Source organism: Macaca thibetana, chromosome 15 (assembly GCF_024542745.1).
Source record: "Macaca thibetana thibetana isolate TM-01 chromosome 15, ASM2454274v1, whole genome shotgun sequence".
Taxonomy (NCBI): domain Eukaryota; kingdom Metazoa; phylum Chordata; class Mammalia; order Primates; family Cercopithecidae; genus Macaca; species Macaca thibetana.
The window spans coordinates 29097426-29117058 of record NC_065592.1 but is presented as its reverse complement, the minus strand read 5'-3'; the positions used below and the strand labels follow the sequence as shown (position 1 = coordinate 29117058).

At 34.6% G+C, this 19633-nt stretch overlaps 1 protein-coding gene across 4 annotated transcripts in view; it reads left to right on the top strand.

The window, feature by feature from the left end:
- The window catches only part of MUSK (muscle associated receptor tyrosine kinase), a 132861-nt gene that overhangs the window by 95192 nt on the left and 18036 nt on the right, over positions 1 to 19633 (top strand). For 2 of the 4 annotated variants that reach the window (XM_050761434.1, XM_050761435.1), the window contains 2 exons: positions 2187 to 2193; positions 16442 to 16617. In XM_050761434.1, the coding sequence (XP_050617391.1) occupies positions 2187 to 2193; positions 16442 to 16617 (183 nt within the window). Of the gene's footprint in view, positions 1 to 2186; positions 2194 to 6812; positions 8152 to 16441; positions 16618 to 17267; positions 17292 to 19633 lie in introns of those variants that run through there. The other 2 variants (XM_050761433.1, XM_050761432.1) reach the window with 2 other exon arrangements.

Sequence of the window (19633 nt, the reverse complement as noted above, 5' to 3'; positions counted from 1 at the left end):
AATATCACTAATCATTAGAGAAATGCAAATCAAAACCACAATGAGATACCATGTCACTCCAGCTATTATTAAAAAGTCAAAAAATAACAGATGCTGTTCAAGACCAGCCTGGACAACATGGCAAAACCTCGTCTCTACTAGAAATCCAAAAGTTAGCCAGGTGTGGTAGCACGTGCCTGTAATCTCAGCTACGTGGGAGGCTGAGGCAGGAAAATCACTCGAACCTGGGAGGCGGAGGCTGCAGTGAGCCAAGATCATGCCACTGCACTGCATTCTCTCCTGGGCAACACAGTGAGACTCCACCTCAAAAGAAATAAAAAATTAAAAAATAACAGATATTGGCGAGGTTGCTGAGAAAAGGGAACTCTTATACACTGCTGGTGGTGGTATAAATTAGTTCAACCACCGTGGAAAGCAGGGTGGTAAGTCCTAAGATAACTAAACTAAAATCAGAACCACCATTCAACCCAGCACTCCCACTACTGAGTATATATCCAGAGGAATATAAATCAGTCTACCATAAAGACACATGTGTGCAAATGTTCATTGCAGCAACATTCATAATAGCAAAGATGTGGAATCAACCTAAATGCCTATCAATGACAGATTGGACAAAGAAAATGTGGCACATATACACCATGGAATATTATGGAATACTATGTGGTCATAAAAAATAATAAGATCATGTCCTTTGTAGGAACATGTATGGAACTGGAGGCCACTATCCTTAGCAAACTAATGCAGGAACAGAAAACTAAATACTGCATGTTCCCACTTATAAGTGGGAGAACACATGGACAGAAAGAGGGGAACAACAGACACTGGGACCTACCTGAGGGTAGAGGGTTGGAGAAAGGAGAGGATTAGAAAAAAAATAGAACAACTTTCGGGCACTATGCTTAGTACTCGGGTGATGAAATAATCTATACACCAAACTCCCAAGTCACAAGTTTACCTACATAACAAACCTGAATATGTACCCCTGAACCTAAAATCAAAGTTACAATATTCTTCAGGATCATTGAATAAAAAGCCCATAGAGATTCAAAAAAGTCATACACTGAAAGTTATAAAAACCTTGTAGTCACCAACCCTCACAAATCTAAAAGAGAATGATCAGAAATACAAGCTCATTGTATTTTAAGAAGATTGACCTCTCAGATAAATTCATGTTAGAGCTCTTAAAAATCCCCCTAAAAATGACACCCAAATGGATCTAAAACCTTCAAAAAGAAGTTAGACCTCAACATTAGGAGAAATTTTAATATGGCAAATTGATTTTAGACAAAGCATATGTTTTACTGTTTACTTTCATAGTGAAAGTTGAGATGACAGAATGAAGTAACTATAAAGCACTTGGTAAAGAGTGTGAAGTTTTTAATTTACAAGAAAGAAAATGGAATAATTCAGAAATGCTGGTTATATCACACCCTTGCCAGGATTCTCATGCCTTGGGAGAGTCTAAGTTGGGGCCGTTTGTCCTGGAAATCACATACCACCAGAGGACAGGCATGGTCTCCTCAGAGACCTGAGTTTTTACATCCGTGAGCATAGGCAGCTACATAATTTGCAGGGCTAGGTGTTCAAAAAACAGTGAGGATTTCAAGGTAGTGACAGCAGAACATTAAATTAAGCCCGAGGCCCTTCTGAGTGCAGGTGCCGTGCAGCTACCCAGGTCACACACCCCACCCCTGAGGCAGCCAGGTCTATGAGAACAACCATTGCCTACTTTCTACTTTCTCTTCTACCCTCTCTCCTCTACATCTTCTTTTCTTTTCTCCTTCTCCTTCTCCTTTTTCTTTTTTCTTTTTTTTTTTTCCCCTCTAGGTCTACTTTATGCATCTTCTCTGTTAACCTCCACATCTTGCTTTCTTAATGTAAAGTCCCTGGGTAGCTAATGGAGGGAAATTCTGAGCTTAGATATTCCCTTGGTGGATGTTACCCATGATTGACTCAGTTTGAAAAGAACACGTTTCCTAAAGATACTCAGTATTTTCTTAATTTCCTCCAAGTCTGCCCATTAATGCAGCAGCTGGCCTCCTGGCAGAAGCAGAGAACTTTTCAGAAACTGAGAGATCAGCAGTATCAAAACAATCTCTTTCAAAGCATAAGATGAAAATATACTAATGTTCTTTCTTTTCCCCTTTAATTTGACTTCCTGTGGGAACTTCCTTTCCTGTTAATAGAATGGAGGTAAGAAACTTATTGTACCAATGTTTCCAATGTTTTGTTTTGTAGGGATTTCATTTGTTTTTGTTTGTGAGTGGGTCTTGTTGTGTTGCCTAGGCTGGAGTGCAGTGGAATGTGTTTTGTTTTTGTTATTTGACATGCCATTGATTGAGTGTTTACTATTTGCTGAGCACTGTAACATTTTAGAAACTTTCTAATTTCTAATCCTTTTAGTAAGTATGATGAAGTGAAAGACAGGTAACCTCTACTGAATACTTACTATGGATCAGGTACAGTGCTGAGCTTCACATGCATTATTTAAATTTATCTTCAAGACATCCCCATGGAATAGGTATTATTGTTATCTCTATTTTGCAGAAGGAAAAACCCTAAGAAAGTTTCTTTGAACTGGAGAGTTCAAGTGGCTTACACAGCTAGTAAATGATAAAGTTAGAAATGGAACCCAGAACTCCAAACTCTCCCCCATAGCTCTATCCTATATATAAGAAGGTATCCCTTGCAATATAACCTTTTGCAACTTACAGTGTTTTATTTGCAGTACTTTTAAAACTGACTTTCATAAAACTCTATGGAATGTAATTAATTTAAAGACAGCATTCTTAGCACATAGGCTATGTTTAAAAACAGGCAGCAGGATACAAAATTTGGTTAGACAGCAAAAATAAGTTCAAGAGATTTAGAGTACAATACAGTGACTATCATTAATAACAATGTATTGTATTCTTGACAATCACTGAGAATGGATTTTAAGTGTTCTCATCATAAGAAAATGGTAAGTATATGAGGTAATACATTTGTTAATTAGCTCAATTTAGTCATCCCACAATGTGTACATGTTTTACAACATCATGTGGTACACAACAACAACAAAAAATACAGTTTTTAACTAAAAACACTTTTTAAAGAAAGTTTTGCTGTTAAAAAAGTCTTAAGAAATACCATTTGGATGTATATATTGCATCCAAAAAAAGCACTGAAAATCATGATACCCATTATATGAAAAATTGAACTAGTTGTAAGTATATGGGATAGTGATTTGTCATAATTGACTGCATTCCAATGTGTTAATGTGGTATCAAAAATTCTTAGTTCAAAAAAAAAAGAAAAAATTCTTAGTCCATTTTTTAATCTAAATATTGCTTTAATAATTTATATTAACAATTTTGGAGCTACTGCCTTAGCAGAGTAAAGTTTATCTAAACTAAAATTAATAAAAGTGCCGTTTAATAACCCTTCTTCTAAAAAAACAGGCAGTAGGCCAAATTTGTCCTGGGGGTTGTACTTGCTGACCCCTGCCTTGGAGAATAAATTGTATGCAAAGACACTAGGCAGGAAAGAATAGAAACAGTTCCTGTTTGCTTTGAAGGTTGGAAGTAGCATAGAATCTGTCATTACCTTTGTTGGGAATGTTCAAGGAGAGATAAGGCAGTTGCTAAAAAGGGGAAGATTTATCTGAGCCAGAGGAGAGGTACAGCTGTCAAGTGTGCCTGTGCTAGGGAGGGAGTGAAGTAAGGTGTGGAGTTTCCACCAGAATCATGGGGTTGTCACAACGCAAACATGCCATGGCTGGTCATCTGGAATGCCCTTGAGACAAAGTAGTATGTGTTCAAAGGGAGTAGACATCTCCCTCAGAGAAACTTGAAGATAACATTTTAAAATGTTCTATTGAATGTGATTCATACATTTCAAAGTAGAGAGAAATAGGAGTAAGAGGTGCAGTGAGAATTCTTTACCTACTTCCTTTGACCACATAGGGTTGTCTGTTATAAAAGAAGTTGAAAAGGAGATGTGAGATCAAATATCCATCATTGCCTCTACAAGAAAAGGAACTTCACTGGAAGAGAAGTCAACTGAGTTTATATTATAAGGAGGCAAGAGAGGGTCTGGCTCCATGTGCAATATTAACTAGCATTTTTAGAAGCTAGTCTGGCTGGTCATTCCGAAACAACCAGCATTCTGTGAATGGATCCCTGTGACCTCTGTCCCACTGTTCTAATGAGCAACAGGACCAGCTGCTTCTAATGTTGCCCCATCAGCAGTCCCACGAACTTCAGGCAGAGAAACAAAACTTTAGCTGGATGTGGAGGGGTCTTGTCACTTACAAAAGACAACAGAAGACACCAATGGAAATTATTTGCATTTAATTTATTCCCCAGTTCTTGCCATGAGCTCCTTTTTAAAATGTTGAAAGTGATAGATTTAGGGGGCTGAGGAACAAAATGTCCCAATTGGCTTCTATGTCTTGCATCTAAAATTTGATCACTGTGTAAAATTTAAGGCTTATATTTCTGCACAAGAGGAGAGGAAAAGGAAAAGGAAGTGTTTGAAACACTGAAACTATAACTAGGTAGTTGATCAACAGATTCAGAGATGTATATATAATTTAGATATATAGATAATTTAGATCTATATATCTATCTATCTAAATTTATCTATCTATCTATCTAAATAGATAGGTAGATAGATAGTCGGTCTTATGTGTGCCTTACCTTTTAGAGCTCATCCAAGCATCGATATACTACCAAAGCCAAGTCCTTAATCATTCCAGGAACATCATAGAAATGAAATGTGGAAAACTAATAATAATCATATACTTTGTGTGTGTATGGTTTTTTCCCAGCACATAAAGGGTTTGTATAGGCTAGTGGTCATCAAGCTGTTAGGAAGAAAAAAATGAAATTAAAACCAAGATCTTCTCATTTCTATTCAAAACCTATTGTCCTTTTTTCTTTTTCATTTTTATTTTGCATTATATATTTAATGCTGTAAAACTAATGAGGATTCAATACTAGCAGAAATTCAGACAAAGGGATTCATTGTTAGTTGATTGTTAGTAATCCTTATCTCTGAAGCTATTTTCATCAATTTTTCTTTTGTGTACTTTTTCTTAGTTTCCAATGTTTAAAAAAAATGTGTTTTGATGCATAATTAAAGGAAACATCATGAATGTGTATTATTTTTAAAAATACTCATAGGAAATGAATACCAGCATCATTGAATAGTTAACACATGACAGCAAAACCTGCATGAATAATTCTCAGCTCAGAGACACTGGGAAATATTTAATTTTTACATGGTGGGGTTTTTTCTGTTACCTATAAAAGGTCACACATGATTGTATTCATCCCCCCTTTATACTGAGATATTACATCAACTTGTGAGGCCATTTTGTAAACCAGTTTGAAATATTCCTGGTCACTACTTATTATATAGTTTCTTAAAGCACAGTGTAGAAGCTGGATGGGGATTAATTCCTTTCCTTCCCATCCTAAGAGTCATGGCTGACACCTGTATAATAATGACAGGTTAACAAGAGAAGAGGATAACAAATTTATTTGATCACAGTTTTATATAACGTGGGACCCTTCAGAATGAAGACCCTAGATACAGGGAAAGCAATCCTTTTTTTTTTTTTTTTTTTTTTTTTTTTAAGACAAGAGTCTTCCTCTGTCACCCAGGCTGGAGTGCAGTGGTGCAGTCTGAGCTCACTGCAACCTCCGCCTCCCGGATTCAAGTGATTCTGCTGCCTCAGCCCCCTGAGTAGTTGGGATTACAAGTGCCCGCCACCATGCCCGGCTAATTTTTATACTTTTAGTAGAGACTGGGTTTCTCCATGTTGGCCAGGCTGGTCTCAAACTCCTGACCTCAAGTGATCTGCCCATCTCAGCCTCCCAAAATGCTGAGATTACAGGCGTGAGCCACCATACCCAGCCGAAGCAATCCATTTTTATGCTTAGGTTCGATGAAGTATGAACAACTGTGTAGAAATATGATTAGACACAATGTGATCTAATGCTAACAGGCTGAGTGGGGAAACTAGCCCATCCTGCCTGTTCCGATTTTTCTCAGCCCCCCTGTGCAGCACTCGCACCTCCCAGGTAAGAGGTAGGATCCCTCTGGAATGAAGGTCTGAATTTCTTTATGGTCAGGTGTTATACAGAAAAGGGGGGGGGGGGTGGGTAGAGTAAATATTTAGGTGTTATGGCTAGCCTTGAGGAAAAGGCATTCTGATGTCTATGATCTGTCTTGGAAAAGAGGGATTCTAGTGTCTAAGATTTGCCTCGGGGAAGAAAGAGAGGAGAGACAGGAGGGCGGAAGATCTGTTTCTGAGGCTGCTTCTTAGGCCTTCACTTTGGGGTGTCATTTACTGAGCCTGAACAACAGCATCCTTGTTTCTAATTTTCTCTGGGGGTTTTCTCACCTTTACCTTGAGAAAGTTTTCATGGAGTTTTGTGCTTTCTTATTCAAGGCCTTCATTTTAAATATCCCCAACAAACAAAGGGATACAGTAAAAATCATGCTGCCTAATTAGTAAAAGGCTAGTATGAATTAAAGGAAGACTCTATATTACAAAATATTGTTTTAAAGCATAGCTGTGCTTCTTGGAAGTTCATTGTTTCACCTGAATGTAGTAGATCTCATTCTAATGAATTTGCTTTAAAGACCTGCCAGTGATGGTTTGTAATTATAGTATTAATTTTTTAAATTCAACTGGGGTCACGTAACAATTTTAAAATTTGACACAAATTCTAATTTGTTTAATTTTCTTACTTTAAATTCTTCATATAAAGACAATGAAAAGCTAAATTCAATAGCTGTACAAATCTAAATAAGAATACAACTTAAGACTTTTCTGTCATTACTAACACTATGGAAGATCTGATAGAAGCCATAAGAAAATACTGAGACCATCACAGTGCCTACACATAATAAGTATTCCACATATGTTTGTCAGGTGAGTATATGAGTTGTTATAATTCCCAGCATTACATTAAGGGAACAAGTAGATACGTGAAGAGAGTACCAGCAGCATTTTCCATTCTCCCAATTGTCTTCAGTTATTATAGCAGATAAGTTTTTAATCCTATGTTTGTGCTAGCACTAGCATTTACAGGTTTCTCCCTGATATATGGCCCATTAACACACAATAATCTGAGTTCAGAGTAATTACTTGTATCACTCAACAGAATAGATCATTGAGGCACTGGGTGACCAGTTGACTTTCCATGTGATGAGATGTGATGAGAAAACAGCAAAGCTGAAGGTTCTACTTGGCTCCTCTGGAAGCCATATTTCCGCTTTCTCCTCCCTACATCACTTTCTTTTTCTTTAATGGAATTCTGGGAAGATGTGTGAGCGAGAGAATCTGAGTATGGAAGGTGTTGCAAAGATGTATATGTTGTAAAAAACTAAGGTAAACTATCATAACACATAAATAAACTATGTCCCTAAAGCTGCAAATATTTTAGCTGAGAGCAGTTATTATTACGCTCAATTATTTGTTAACCATCATGATGAAATGTCTTCCAGATGCATCTTTGCTTATATCAGCTTCTTTGCAAGCAGTCTGTAAGGTGGCTTAACTAAGAGTAGTCAGATTCTATTTATAATGTAGAATAATAAAAATACCCAAATCTATTCAGTCCTTTATAGTTCCCAAAGCTTTCCACATCCATCATCACATTTGGCCTTCTCAATAGCCCTGTGGAGTAGCTACAGATGATATAATTGCAGCTGGAAATGAAGACCATATTCAAATGGAGCATGTCAACCAATTTGCTAGTACAATTTTCTCCTATTTCTGTGACACAGATGTGAAAACAAACAAACAAACAAAAAAAAAAAGAAAGAAAGAAAAGCAGAATGAATGCCAAGAAATAGCGTGTGATTAGAAATGTTGTTCATTTCTTCTTTCAGTAAACCACAGAAAGATAACAAAGGCTACTGCGCCCAGTATAGAGGGGAGGTGTGTAATGCAGTCCTGGCAAAAGACGCTCTTGTTTTTCTCAACACCTCCTATGCGGACCCTGAGGAGGCCCAAGAGCTGCTGGTCCACACGGCCTGGAATGAACTGAAAGTAGTGAGCCCACTCTGCAGGCCAGCTGCTGAGGCTTTGTTGTGTAACCACGTCTTCCAGGAGTGCAGTCCTGGAGTAGTGCCGACTCCTATTCCCATTTGCAGGTAAAATCTCAAAAATAATTCAAAGGAAAAATTCCATTTTTCTATCTGCACAACAGAAAGAGTTTTTGAAAAATGTTGTAATGTGCAACAGTAAAAGGAAAAAAGCGGTTTTCATCCAAAATAGGAGGTAGTGGCTGGGCACAGTGCCTCATGCCTGTAATCCCAGCACTTTGGGAGGCAAAGGTGGGTGGATCACTTGAGGTCAGGAGTTCAATACCAGCCTGGCCAACATGGTGAAACCCCGTTTGTACTAAAAATACAAAAATTACCCAGGTGTGGTGGCGCACTTGTAATCCCAGCTAGTCGGGAGGCTGAGGCAAGAGAATCACTTGAACCGGCGAGGCGGAGGTTGCAGTGAGCCGAGATTGCACCACTGCACTCCAGCCTGAGTGTTGAGACTCCATCTCAAACAAAGAAACAAATAGGAGGTAATTAATCAGACAAAATGTCTATCATGTAAATCACTGAAGATAACCTAAAATACAAGTACTTAGAACCTCTAGAAAATGTAATAAATGGTGTAATATTCCATTACTCTTGTTATTGCTCACATTATTATGGTATCCATAAATATCCCAGATTTCTATCAAATGAAAGGAGAAATCTTAAACTAACATGGACCTCATTAGTAAGCCAAGATAGAGAAAATAAAAACTGTACATTTTGTCAATAAATGAGATCATGCCAAGCATTTCAGAATGTTATTTTAAAGTACATTCCATCCAAAATTCTAAGTTCTAATGCTGTTGCCTCATTTGGGTGGGGTAGGAGGGAATTATACTGTAAATAGATATTTTTTAAAATTCTCATACTTTTTAAATATTGAAATTGATAAACTTATGTTCAATAGAATTATCTTCACCTTTAAATACTCCTTATGTAGGAAAAAAAAAAGAATCAATCTAATTTTTGAGCCAAATAGAACAAAGTTCAAATACTGTTAGTTCTGCTTTCTCGATGTGTGTGGTCTTGGCTAAACTTCAGTTTCCTCATCTGCACACTAGAATTGAGAGGATTAAAGGATAAATCACACTCATGGAGTATGTCAGAAACTAGATAGACATTGTTATTCTGAAATTTTCTGTTGAAGAAACCCCATGAAAACTACCAACACAGCACATTTCCACTATTTTGATAAAACCAGAAACTATTTAAATATTGCAATAATTTTAGGACACTCTCTATTTAGCATATAATAACAACAGTATGGTCATTAAATTAGAGTTCTGTGTTCCTCAATTTACTGCAAAGTTTGAGGGTTTGGAGACACTATAAGAGTAATATAATTTGTTTATTCCTCTAAGAAGATTGTATTGTGATCAGGCATGTCATCTAAAAATCTCTAGGGACTTCAGCATTGACGGAATAAGAAGGGGAAAGAGAAGGAGAGAAAAAGTAAAGTTACTCCAAAAAAAAAAAAAAAATGGGAAGAGTAGGTGAGAGGCAGTAAAATTTGTTTTAATAGGACTTAAGAAATACTGATGCTATTTCAACTGTCCTTGCAGTTATTTGAAAAAATAGTGCCTCTGTTAATTATCACTTCTTTAGATTTCTCCTCCTTGGGCTTCTTTATAGGATTCTCCAAAATTGTTTATTTGATGTACTGCTCATCAATGAAAATCCTTTTGCTAGAAAGTAGCACGTGTATAATAAACAGAAATGTAACCAGCAAAATAAAGTGAGAGTAGATTCTATCAGCTTTATCCTTTAGTACTACTAACATAATGTGTGGTGGCCACAGAATTGTTATCATGCTTACACAGTGACACTCAGGCAAATCAGCTCAACACCATGGACAGATGCTTGAGAGAAATAATAATTAGATTAGAAAAACTCTTTGTGTGTGTGACAGCTATTGTGGTTTTCTGATTACACAACCCACAAGACTCCGTTGTATAAAAAAAGAACACAGTACTTTCATTGCTAAAACCCAGAGAGTTGGTCACTACTGAGGTGTGTGTTTACTTATGTTTACTTATATCTATATTTCTGTACTCTGAATTCTATTTCATTGATGGTTTCTCTATTTTTGCAGACTTTGGATTTATTTACTGTCTTTATAATTAATTTCAATTTGTGCTATGAATTTCACAGGTTTTCATCTTTTAAAAAATTCTTTACTCATATAATTATTTTTAATTATTACATGCTGACATTGGCAAAATGTTTCTAAATTTCGTATCTAAAAATAACTATATAAATTATATAACAAAGTTAACAATAGTTATATTAATAATAATTAATAATATAATAGTTACTAATATTATATAATATATAAGTTATATAACATATAAGTTATATAACTATATATTACATATTATAAGTTATATATTATATAATATTTTATATTTATATAAAATATATATTATATAATTATATATGTTATATAACATAAAATATATAATATATATTATAAGTTATATAATTATATTACATAACTTATAAGTTATATAATATTAAATAAGTTATATAATTATGTTATATTATTTGACTTATATAATTAATATATAAGAGAATATAATTATATGTTATACAATATAATATATAATTATATAAGTTATATAATATATAATTATATATAATTATAATTTGATATTACAATTATATATTGCATTATATAACTTATATGATTAATAATTATAATAGATAATAATTAATATAATTATATGATATTATATAACTTATTATATAATTATTTTAAATATGAAATTTACATTTTGCCAATGTCCACATGTAAATACCATTTAGAATTTGATCAGAATGATGGTAAGTTTATACAATTAATTTAGGGCAAATAGCTATATTTACATTACTGAGTATTCTCATTTAGGAGTGTGGTATGCCATTCCTTTTATGTAGATCTTATTTTATGCCTGCTAGTAAAGTTTGATGATTTCTGTCTTACATGTTTCTTTTTTTATTAAGTTTATGACTAGATGTGTTTTTGTTTTGTTTTGTTTTGTTTTTGAGACTGAGTCTCGCTCTGTCCCCCAGGCTGGAGTGCAGTGGCGCGATCTCGGCTCACTGCAAGCTCTTCCTCCTGGGTTCACGCCATTCTCCCGCCTCGGCCTCCTGATACAGGCACCCACCACCATGTCTGGCTAATTTTTTGTATTTTTAGTAGAGACGGGATTTCAACGTGTTAGCCAGGACGGTCTCAATCGCCTGACCTCGTGATCCGCCCTGCTCAGCCTCCCAAAGTGCTGGGATTACAGGTGTGAGCCACCACACCCGGCCGACTAGATGTGTTTTATAGTCATTGCTGTTGTTGCAAGAGTATTAATTATAATATAGTTATTACAGGAGGCTAGAATGTCCATAAAACATTGCGATGCAATTAAATTCCCTTGTTCCTTATTTTAATAAAACTGCTATTAATTTCTTTAGAATTTTTACATTTTAGAGTTGAACTATGTAACATTTTGGATCATATTAATCAGATTTTTTAAAGTGTATTCTTTATTGAGATAGTTTATAGAAGTATAATTTGCATACAAGAAACTGTACCCCTTTAACCATATAGTTCAGAGTTTGACAAAAGTATACAACTATGTAACCACTACCCCAATCAAGACATAGAATGTTTTCACCACCCATAAAGTTCTCTTATGCTTTCTTTCCTTTTTTTTTTTTTTGAAATGGAGTCTTGCTCTGTTGCCCAGGCTGGAGTGCAGTGGCACAATCTCGGCTCACTGCAACCTCTGCCTGCCGGGTTCAAGAATTCTCCTGTCTCAGCCTCCCAAATAGCTGGGACTACAGGTGCCTGCCACTACACCTAGCTAATTTTTGTATTTTTACTAGGGATGGGGTCAGGCTAGTCTCGAACTCCAGACCTCAGGTGATCCACCCACCTCGGTCTCCCAAAGTGCTGAGATTACAAGCGTGAGCCACCACGCCCAGCCCTGTTATGCTCATTTCTAATCAATTCCCCATTATCTCTGAAGGCATTGCTGTTCTGATTTCTCTGACCATAGCATACAACTAGTTTTGCTTGTTCCTGAATCTCATACTCATGAAATGGTGTAATATATACTGCTTTGTGTCTGACTTCTTTTGTTCATCATAACGTTTTTGATATTCATCCATATTGCTACATGTAACAGTGGTTTGTTTCTTTTCATTGCCGCTTTTATTTGCGTGGTTGAGATGGAAATAATTACGTGAAGAAGTAGGTAGGGTCAAGCTCCCCCTCATTTTGCCTAAGAATTATAAAGCAATTCATTTGAACAACTGCAGTATCAAAAGGAAAGTTAGTATAGAAATGTTAGGCCACTCAAGATGACTGACTCATCAACCACAGCAACAAAAAAGTCAGATACCAGCTTTAGACACAAAGGATCAACCAAATAATTTATTCCTGCAATTTGTAGTTTATTCCAATTTTGTTTGATATTATACCTCCTAGTTATTAAGAGGAATCAAGTCTCATCAATCATAAATCATTAATCCTTGCCAACAAGTATTTTTTTCATTTTATTTGTTAACAAGTTGTTACTACTATATAATAAAGCCATTTCATTTTATTGTATTTATATGCAACAACTGCTTTACAATATTCTATTAGATTTTTGATTGATAGTCTGTGGTTCCTCTGATGGAAATAATATGGTCTATAAATAATTATAAACTATTATATATTGTTTATATATAATATAAAACTATAAATCTTAGATTGTACTCTTTCTTAGTTGAAATTTTGGAAATTTTTACTAGAATTAAAATTAAATTTTATCTTTGTGTGCTAGCACAAAATACATTTATTGACTAACTTTCCAACATTTATGTCCCAGTTCAGTTTACATGCATGAGCCACAGATGTTCTTTCTTATATTGAAAATAATTCACCTTTTTTAAAGAAAAAAATCTCTTTCACTGAAATTTTAACTTTATTAGAAAATCATAGTTATTTCCTAAATCTATGTGTCATTTGCAGTGTACATTTAAAAATGTATTTCTAATTCCCATTGTTACTTAAATAAGTAGTTTTATTGGAAAAATGTTATCTTTTAAAATCCTCATCGTCATTTTGTTCCAATTGAAGAAAATATAATCTAAAAATTTTTACATTTTAATATTTTATAGAGGTTTTCTTTTCTCTGATATATAATTAAAAATAAAAATTGGCATTTATAAAGACATAGTCTCTTCCATTAACATATAAAATTCATATATTTATGTTCAATCCTTTCTGCTCTTAAATGAGTATTATCTATTTGATCCAATAGTTTAATAGTGATATATCAAAATTTTCACAATAATTGTGTTTCTAAGAATATTTTCTTGCAATTCTGACTCCTGCTTTTTGCACCAAGAAATATTAAACTAAAATTGAATTTACTGCTGATAACTGGTAAGTTTGATCTTCATTTTTTTGTTATATCTTTTGAAAAAGTCTCTGTTTGCCTTTATTCATCAAAGTAGTTCAGAAGTTGTCAACCATTTTATATTCTACCTCTACTTGCTTGTGAGATTTTTAAAAGCATGCTATCACTCATGGTTTTCTAATTATTAGGTTGGTGCAAAAGTAATTGTGGTTTTTCCATTAAAAGTAATGGCAAGAACCACAATTACTTTTGCCCCAACCTAATATAAGTAGTCATTCAATGATGTGTGCCTCTTTGCATGATGACATGGAATTTTATTTGTCCAACAAATATTTATTGATCTCCTTCTGGGCTCCAAGTACTACACTAGGCATTTAGGACATATTAATGAACATAATAAACAACTTATATATAACTTTAGAAGGTGTTAAATGTCAGGGAAAAAGAAAAAAGGAATGCTCGGGTAAGGAAGACCGGGAATACCAAAGGAAGAGGAGAAAGTTGTAACTTTAAAAATAAGGTATTCAGGGTAGACCTAATTAAGTTAGCATAATTGTACTGAATCTTCCACACTTGTTCTTTGAAGCTTTATCTGAAATTATAAACCATATTTGTATTGTTCAATTACATTTTATTTGCATATGCTCAATTTTTGGAATATTATTCTTAGCTTTTACATTTGATTTCATAATCATATATAAGTAGATACTTGGAGAAGTTTACTATGTTACTTATCATTGATACTCATTCATTTCAAATGAAATCTTTCTTTTTCTTAAATTCTTAATTTAAATTCACTTCTTGTGTATTCATCTCTTCTTTACTCATCTCTCATTCAGGTAGAGTAGGTATTTTTCACATATAAAAAAAATTCTGTCTTTGTACATATGTGTTTTTGACTGGGTATTTCAGTCTGTGTTAACATAAGTGTTAGCTTTTGCGTTAGTTCTCAAACACTATGGACTCCGACCAATTATTTTCTGGCCATGTTGTAATGAAGAGGAAGCAGAAAGCAATCCTGACTTTTGTTCCTTTGTAAGGAACATTTTCCTCTCTCCAGATTGTAGAAAGATTATTTCTTTAATTGTTGAGATTCAAAATATTTGTAAAATTCATTTGGGGATAGATTTATTTTGTTTTCTTTCATGTAATATAAAGAATATAAATATAATAGGTAATATGCCCTAAACATTATGCCCTTTTCATCTTAAAAATGTTTTCTTATACCGTATCTTTGATTATTTTCTATTTTTTATGTCTCTGGTTCTCTTGCTGAGAAACAGTATTATTTGACTTTGAATTTCTTACTTGCTCTACTTTATCAGTTATTTCACACATTATTTTCATCTGTTTAGCCTTTCTTGCATTCAATTAGGTCCTTTCTTTCTGCATTCAATTGAATATTTAGTTCAAATTTGTTTATTTCTTGCAGTGCCATTTGTTTTCTATTTTTCAATGAAGATTGTAAGTGTTGGTTTTATTTTTTGTGGTTTCTATTTTCTGTAGTTACATCCATGTTCAAATTATCCTACTTTTCAGTCTATAGTTCATCTTGATTTGTTTTTTTCTTGTGAACAACTCTGCTATAGAGGGCATGCTTTAGTGCATGGCAATGAAAACAAAGCAAACCAAAAGTCATTCATTAATGTGTTCTTCTATTTAGAATAAAAAATTTCCCAGGTATTTACTTCTTCTGCATAATGTGGAATATGGAATTTTTTTCATATGTCCCATATTGATTTTTGCACACTTTATGCTGTCTGCATGCAAAAAAAAAAATGTGTTTATACAACCCAGGGGTGGAACTAAGATAAGCAACTCTCCTCAGGTCCTTTACCTCCTGAGAAGTCTTGAAAGCCCCATTATACTCCCTTCTCCCTCACACCCACCAAGAATTATAAATCCCATTGTTATCTTCATATAAGAATATATTTGCATCTCATCACATTCATATGCACAGTCTTTTATTCTATGCATGCTCCATCAGCTCATATTGGCAAGTTAGGAAAGCAGGAGTGTGGGAATAAGTATTTAAAAAGACACCATTGTGGCATATACACACACACACACACACACTCACAATTTCCTCCTCTCTGAATCCTTCACATACTGAATAAAGGACATCTGCTACTATTATGTTTAATTTATTTAATTATCTTTAATTTCCTCTTATTATTAACCCCAAATACCTTAATTTGAAATTAACCAGGTTTTTCCTATGCAGTCTGTCCTATTTTCTATCAGGCTTAAGCAAATACTAATCTGCAAAATTCCAAGTAGTCCAATTAGTGTTTCTTCAGCCCCTTCACTCATAATACAACATGTAGATGAACATAACAGCTTCATATTCAAACAGATATTACCTTGGCTTTCTCAGATAGAAACACGCATAGCCATGGGACAGGATTCTGTGCCTCAAAGTAAGGGCTGAGTAAGGACCCACATGCCCTCCTCTAAGCTGCCAGGGAAGTGGCGCTGTTCTGTTTCAGAGGACAAAGCACACAGAGGTCCAGACTATGGTCCTCAAGCCCTGCCCATTAGCCCCAAGATCGTAGAAAAATCTTCCAAGCTGGAAACTGATTGACAATGATCCTGACTTTTAGTAGGTGTGTTTTTTAATCTGTATACCTTATTTCTCTACCTGTGTTGTTATTTGAATATGGAGTTGGGAGAAGACATATCAGAGATTCCCAAACTAACACATTTTAAATTTGACATTTTTTCCCCTAGACTAACATTAATTGTATTTCACAACAAAACGAGAGAGTATTTCATCTCATGGGACAGTACACTAGATTTCATGAAATCTCATATTATTTGCAGTAAAAAGTTTCTTTCATAAACGCTTTTCAAGAACAGACAATTTACTATGATGATGTCTTGAAAACATAGAATTTAGGCTTTGCCACAAATTTGCTTTAACATGTTATGATTCATCAAGTTTTGTTCTCCATATACTATTTTAGAGAGTACTGCTTGGCAGTAAAGGAGCTCTTCTGTGCAAAAGAATGGCTGGCAATGGAAGAGAAGACCCACAGAGGACTCTACAGATCTGAGATGCATTTGCTGTCGGTGCCAGAATGCAGCAAGCTTCCCAGCATGCACTGGGACCCTACAGCCTGTGCCAGACTGCCACATTTAGGTAACAAAGAGTTCTCCCAAGACTTTGTAGGTTAAGAGAAATTTACTATTTTGAAGAAACTAAGGTGTGAAAGCTTCTAACATTTCTAATTTTTTTTTTTTTTAGTTCTGCCTTCCTTAGATACCTACTAGTGGAATCCTAATGCTATCCTAATTGCACAGATTAGGATAAAGATTTATTTCATTTGCTCTAAAATAAACGAAACAGCACTTTTAATTACTGCTTGATATTTTAGATTCTTTCATAGGGAATCTTATGAGAGCTTGTAACATTTTCTGGAATGTGCAGAAAAATGGCTAAGAAGCATCTCATATTTTGTCAGAAGAGTGGAATAAAGGAATAAAGTCCTTTTTCTTAGCCAAGAAAGCATGCTAAAATAAGACACATGTTTGAAAATGCTGATCTCACAAAACAAAACTGAATTGCTTCATGTTGCTTTAATGAACTCTGTTTGTAAGGAACTATGTTGTTATCCCTAACAGCTGGTATAATTTCAAAGACCCAACTCTTTCACATTCGAATGCAAAGAATGTTTTCCAGTTGTATATTAAAAAGCTGAAAGAGAGCTTGCATTTCCTAGCACTCTCTCACAGAATATGTGAGATATCTGGATACTCACTTAAAACAAATTTTTATCCTTTCCCCTTCAGATTATAACAAAGAAAACCCAAAAAGTAAGTAATTGTGTTTGTGCCCTTGAAACCTTATGTGTATGTAATTGAATTCATGCATGTGTGTTTACACTCATATTTCCTGATGCCCAGAACAGAATGTACAGCCCCTCACAAAGGCTTCTCACCATACTCATCCAGTGTAGAACATGAGAGAAGGTCATGGAAGGTCTCAGTTTGTAACTTTTAATTAGACCGTAGAGAGTACCATATTTAGCGAATCATACAAATACTATCTCCCACCTCCAGGTCATTAGCCTGTTTTATTTCTTATACGTCTGTAAAGCAAGCCAAATTTTAAAAGTCACCTTTTTATTTTATATTCTTGATTTGGTAGAATCTAACTATGTATAGATGAAACCCAACATTTATTGCTTCCTTGAGCCAATTCGTGATCTTCATTTGTGACAACAGATCCCTCTTTTGAAAGTTAGGTATTTTTTTAAGACAGCTGATTTCCAGTATAAAGTTTATAGGATCAAATCAAATGGCTCTAAAAAGGTCATCACAAAAATCTCTAGGAAATAATTCAAGAAGGTAGCTTGAAAAGGGATGTCCTACAAAATAACTTGTATCAGATAGTGCTTTAACCTGTCAGAATGCAGAAATCCTCAGGATGAAATTAGAAAAGCTTTTCATGTCAATTAACTTCCTCTGGTCTCAGTGTTCTAAGGCTTAAATCGCACTTACTTCCTATAATACATATTTCAGCCCTAATCCCCTCTGCACTTGGCTAGGTGCCAGGACTTGATTTTTACCAGCTTGCTTAACGGACCAACACTTAATGTATTAAAAGAAAGAATGCTACTGGTCCTAGTTGAATCACTCAGAGTTATTAAACAAGAAGAGTTATGGAAACCTTAAAAATCTCTTATTCTGGTAGCCTGTCAAATTGTTATTCCCAAATCGAAGGAATAAAAAAAAATTCAATTCTTTGTTATATGAGCAGCCAAAGTTTACTTTGATTGGACTTTGAATTGATTACTCTGCTCTTTGTTATCCATCAATTGTTTACTCAGTCATCCATTCAAACATTCATGGAGGGTTTACTGTGTGGAAGGACCAGACCATTCATCTTAAATTAGACAGGAACAATACACAAAAATCATCCACATTTTTGCCTTTCACACTAATTATAAAGGAATTTTGAGCAGCGCAAACTAGCTACAATAATAAATTTTCTAGTCTTTAAAAAAAAAAAGCTTTATGAAATCTTTGATACATATAAGAAAATGAGCTCCTAATGTCATGAACTGACCATTTAAATGGAAAATAGGGTAGGGAATGTCTGAAAGTATGCTCCCTGAGTTAAAGGCAATTACTATTAAAAGAGTTGGCTTTAGCAGGTTAATAGTGAAGCAAAGAAAACATCCTTATTAGGCAGTGTCCCATATTTTATAGGAGCGTGTAAAGACCTCAAATATTTTCCAAAGAGTGTCTTGATTTCTGAGTAAACTCTAAAGAATATCACCAGCTCATGTGGAGGGGTCACAAAAGAGCTGTTAATCATTTGTTTATCTTTGTATTATTTTCTTCTTCCTTGAGCACAGGGACTAGAATTTCAGTAGTTTTCCTTTTTTATAATTTCTTTGGCTGAAGTGAAACATCTTTTTGAGCAAGCAATGCCTTTGTGCTAGTTACATTATTTGTCTGCTAAGCAAGGATTACACTATTCCCCTCTTCCTTGAGACTTCACATACTTTACTACAGAAACACTCAGCAGTGAATCTGTCTTCTATTTCAGAGCTTCTGTGGAAAAAAGGATAATCTGTCTTAATCATTGAAATAATGATTTGCTATTCTCTTGAATTCTTTTTCCTCCCATCTTTGCTCTTTCTATACATATACATGGAGAATGAAGGACCCAATGAATGTACCCAAATCCAAACTGATTAGTGTGATACATACATTATCTCTCCTAATACTCCCAATAGTTCTACAAAATTAAGTACTATGAATGTCCTCCATTTTACATACAACACAACCTGAGAAAGAGAGATTAAGCAATGTGTCCAATTTTATCCATCTAGTAAGGTGATAAGCCAGAATTTGAACTCAAATCAATCTGATTCTGGCTCTGTCTTCAGAGCCAGAATGTTATACCTCATGCCTTTCTGTTATTACTAACATTTTTTAAAAAATTCTAAGACCTCATGTGTAATAAAGCTTAACTGATTGTTTAACTGGTTCATTCTTGAATAAATACCACTACCTTTTTACATTTGTTTTAATTGATTATTCTTAAGAAGGTCCAATTGATAAAAATTGTATTGTTCACAATTTTAAATCACCCAGGCCACGTGATGATTTGACTTTTTGTTAACGTTTAAATGAATACATGCTTT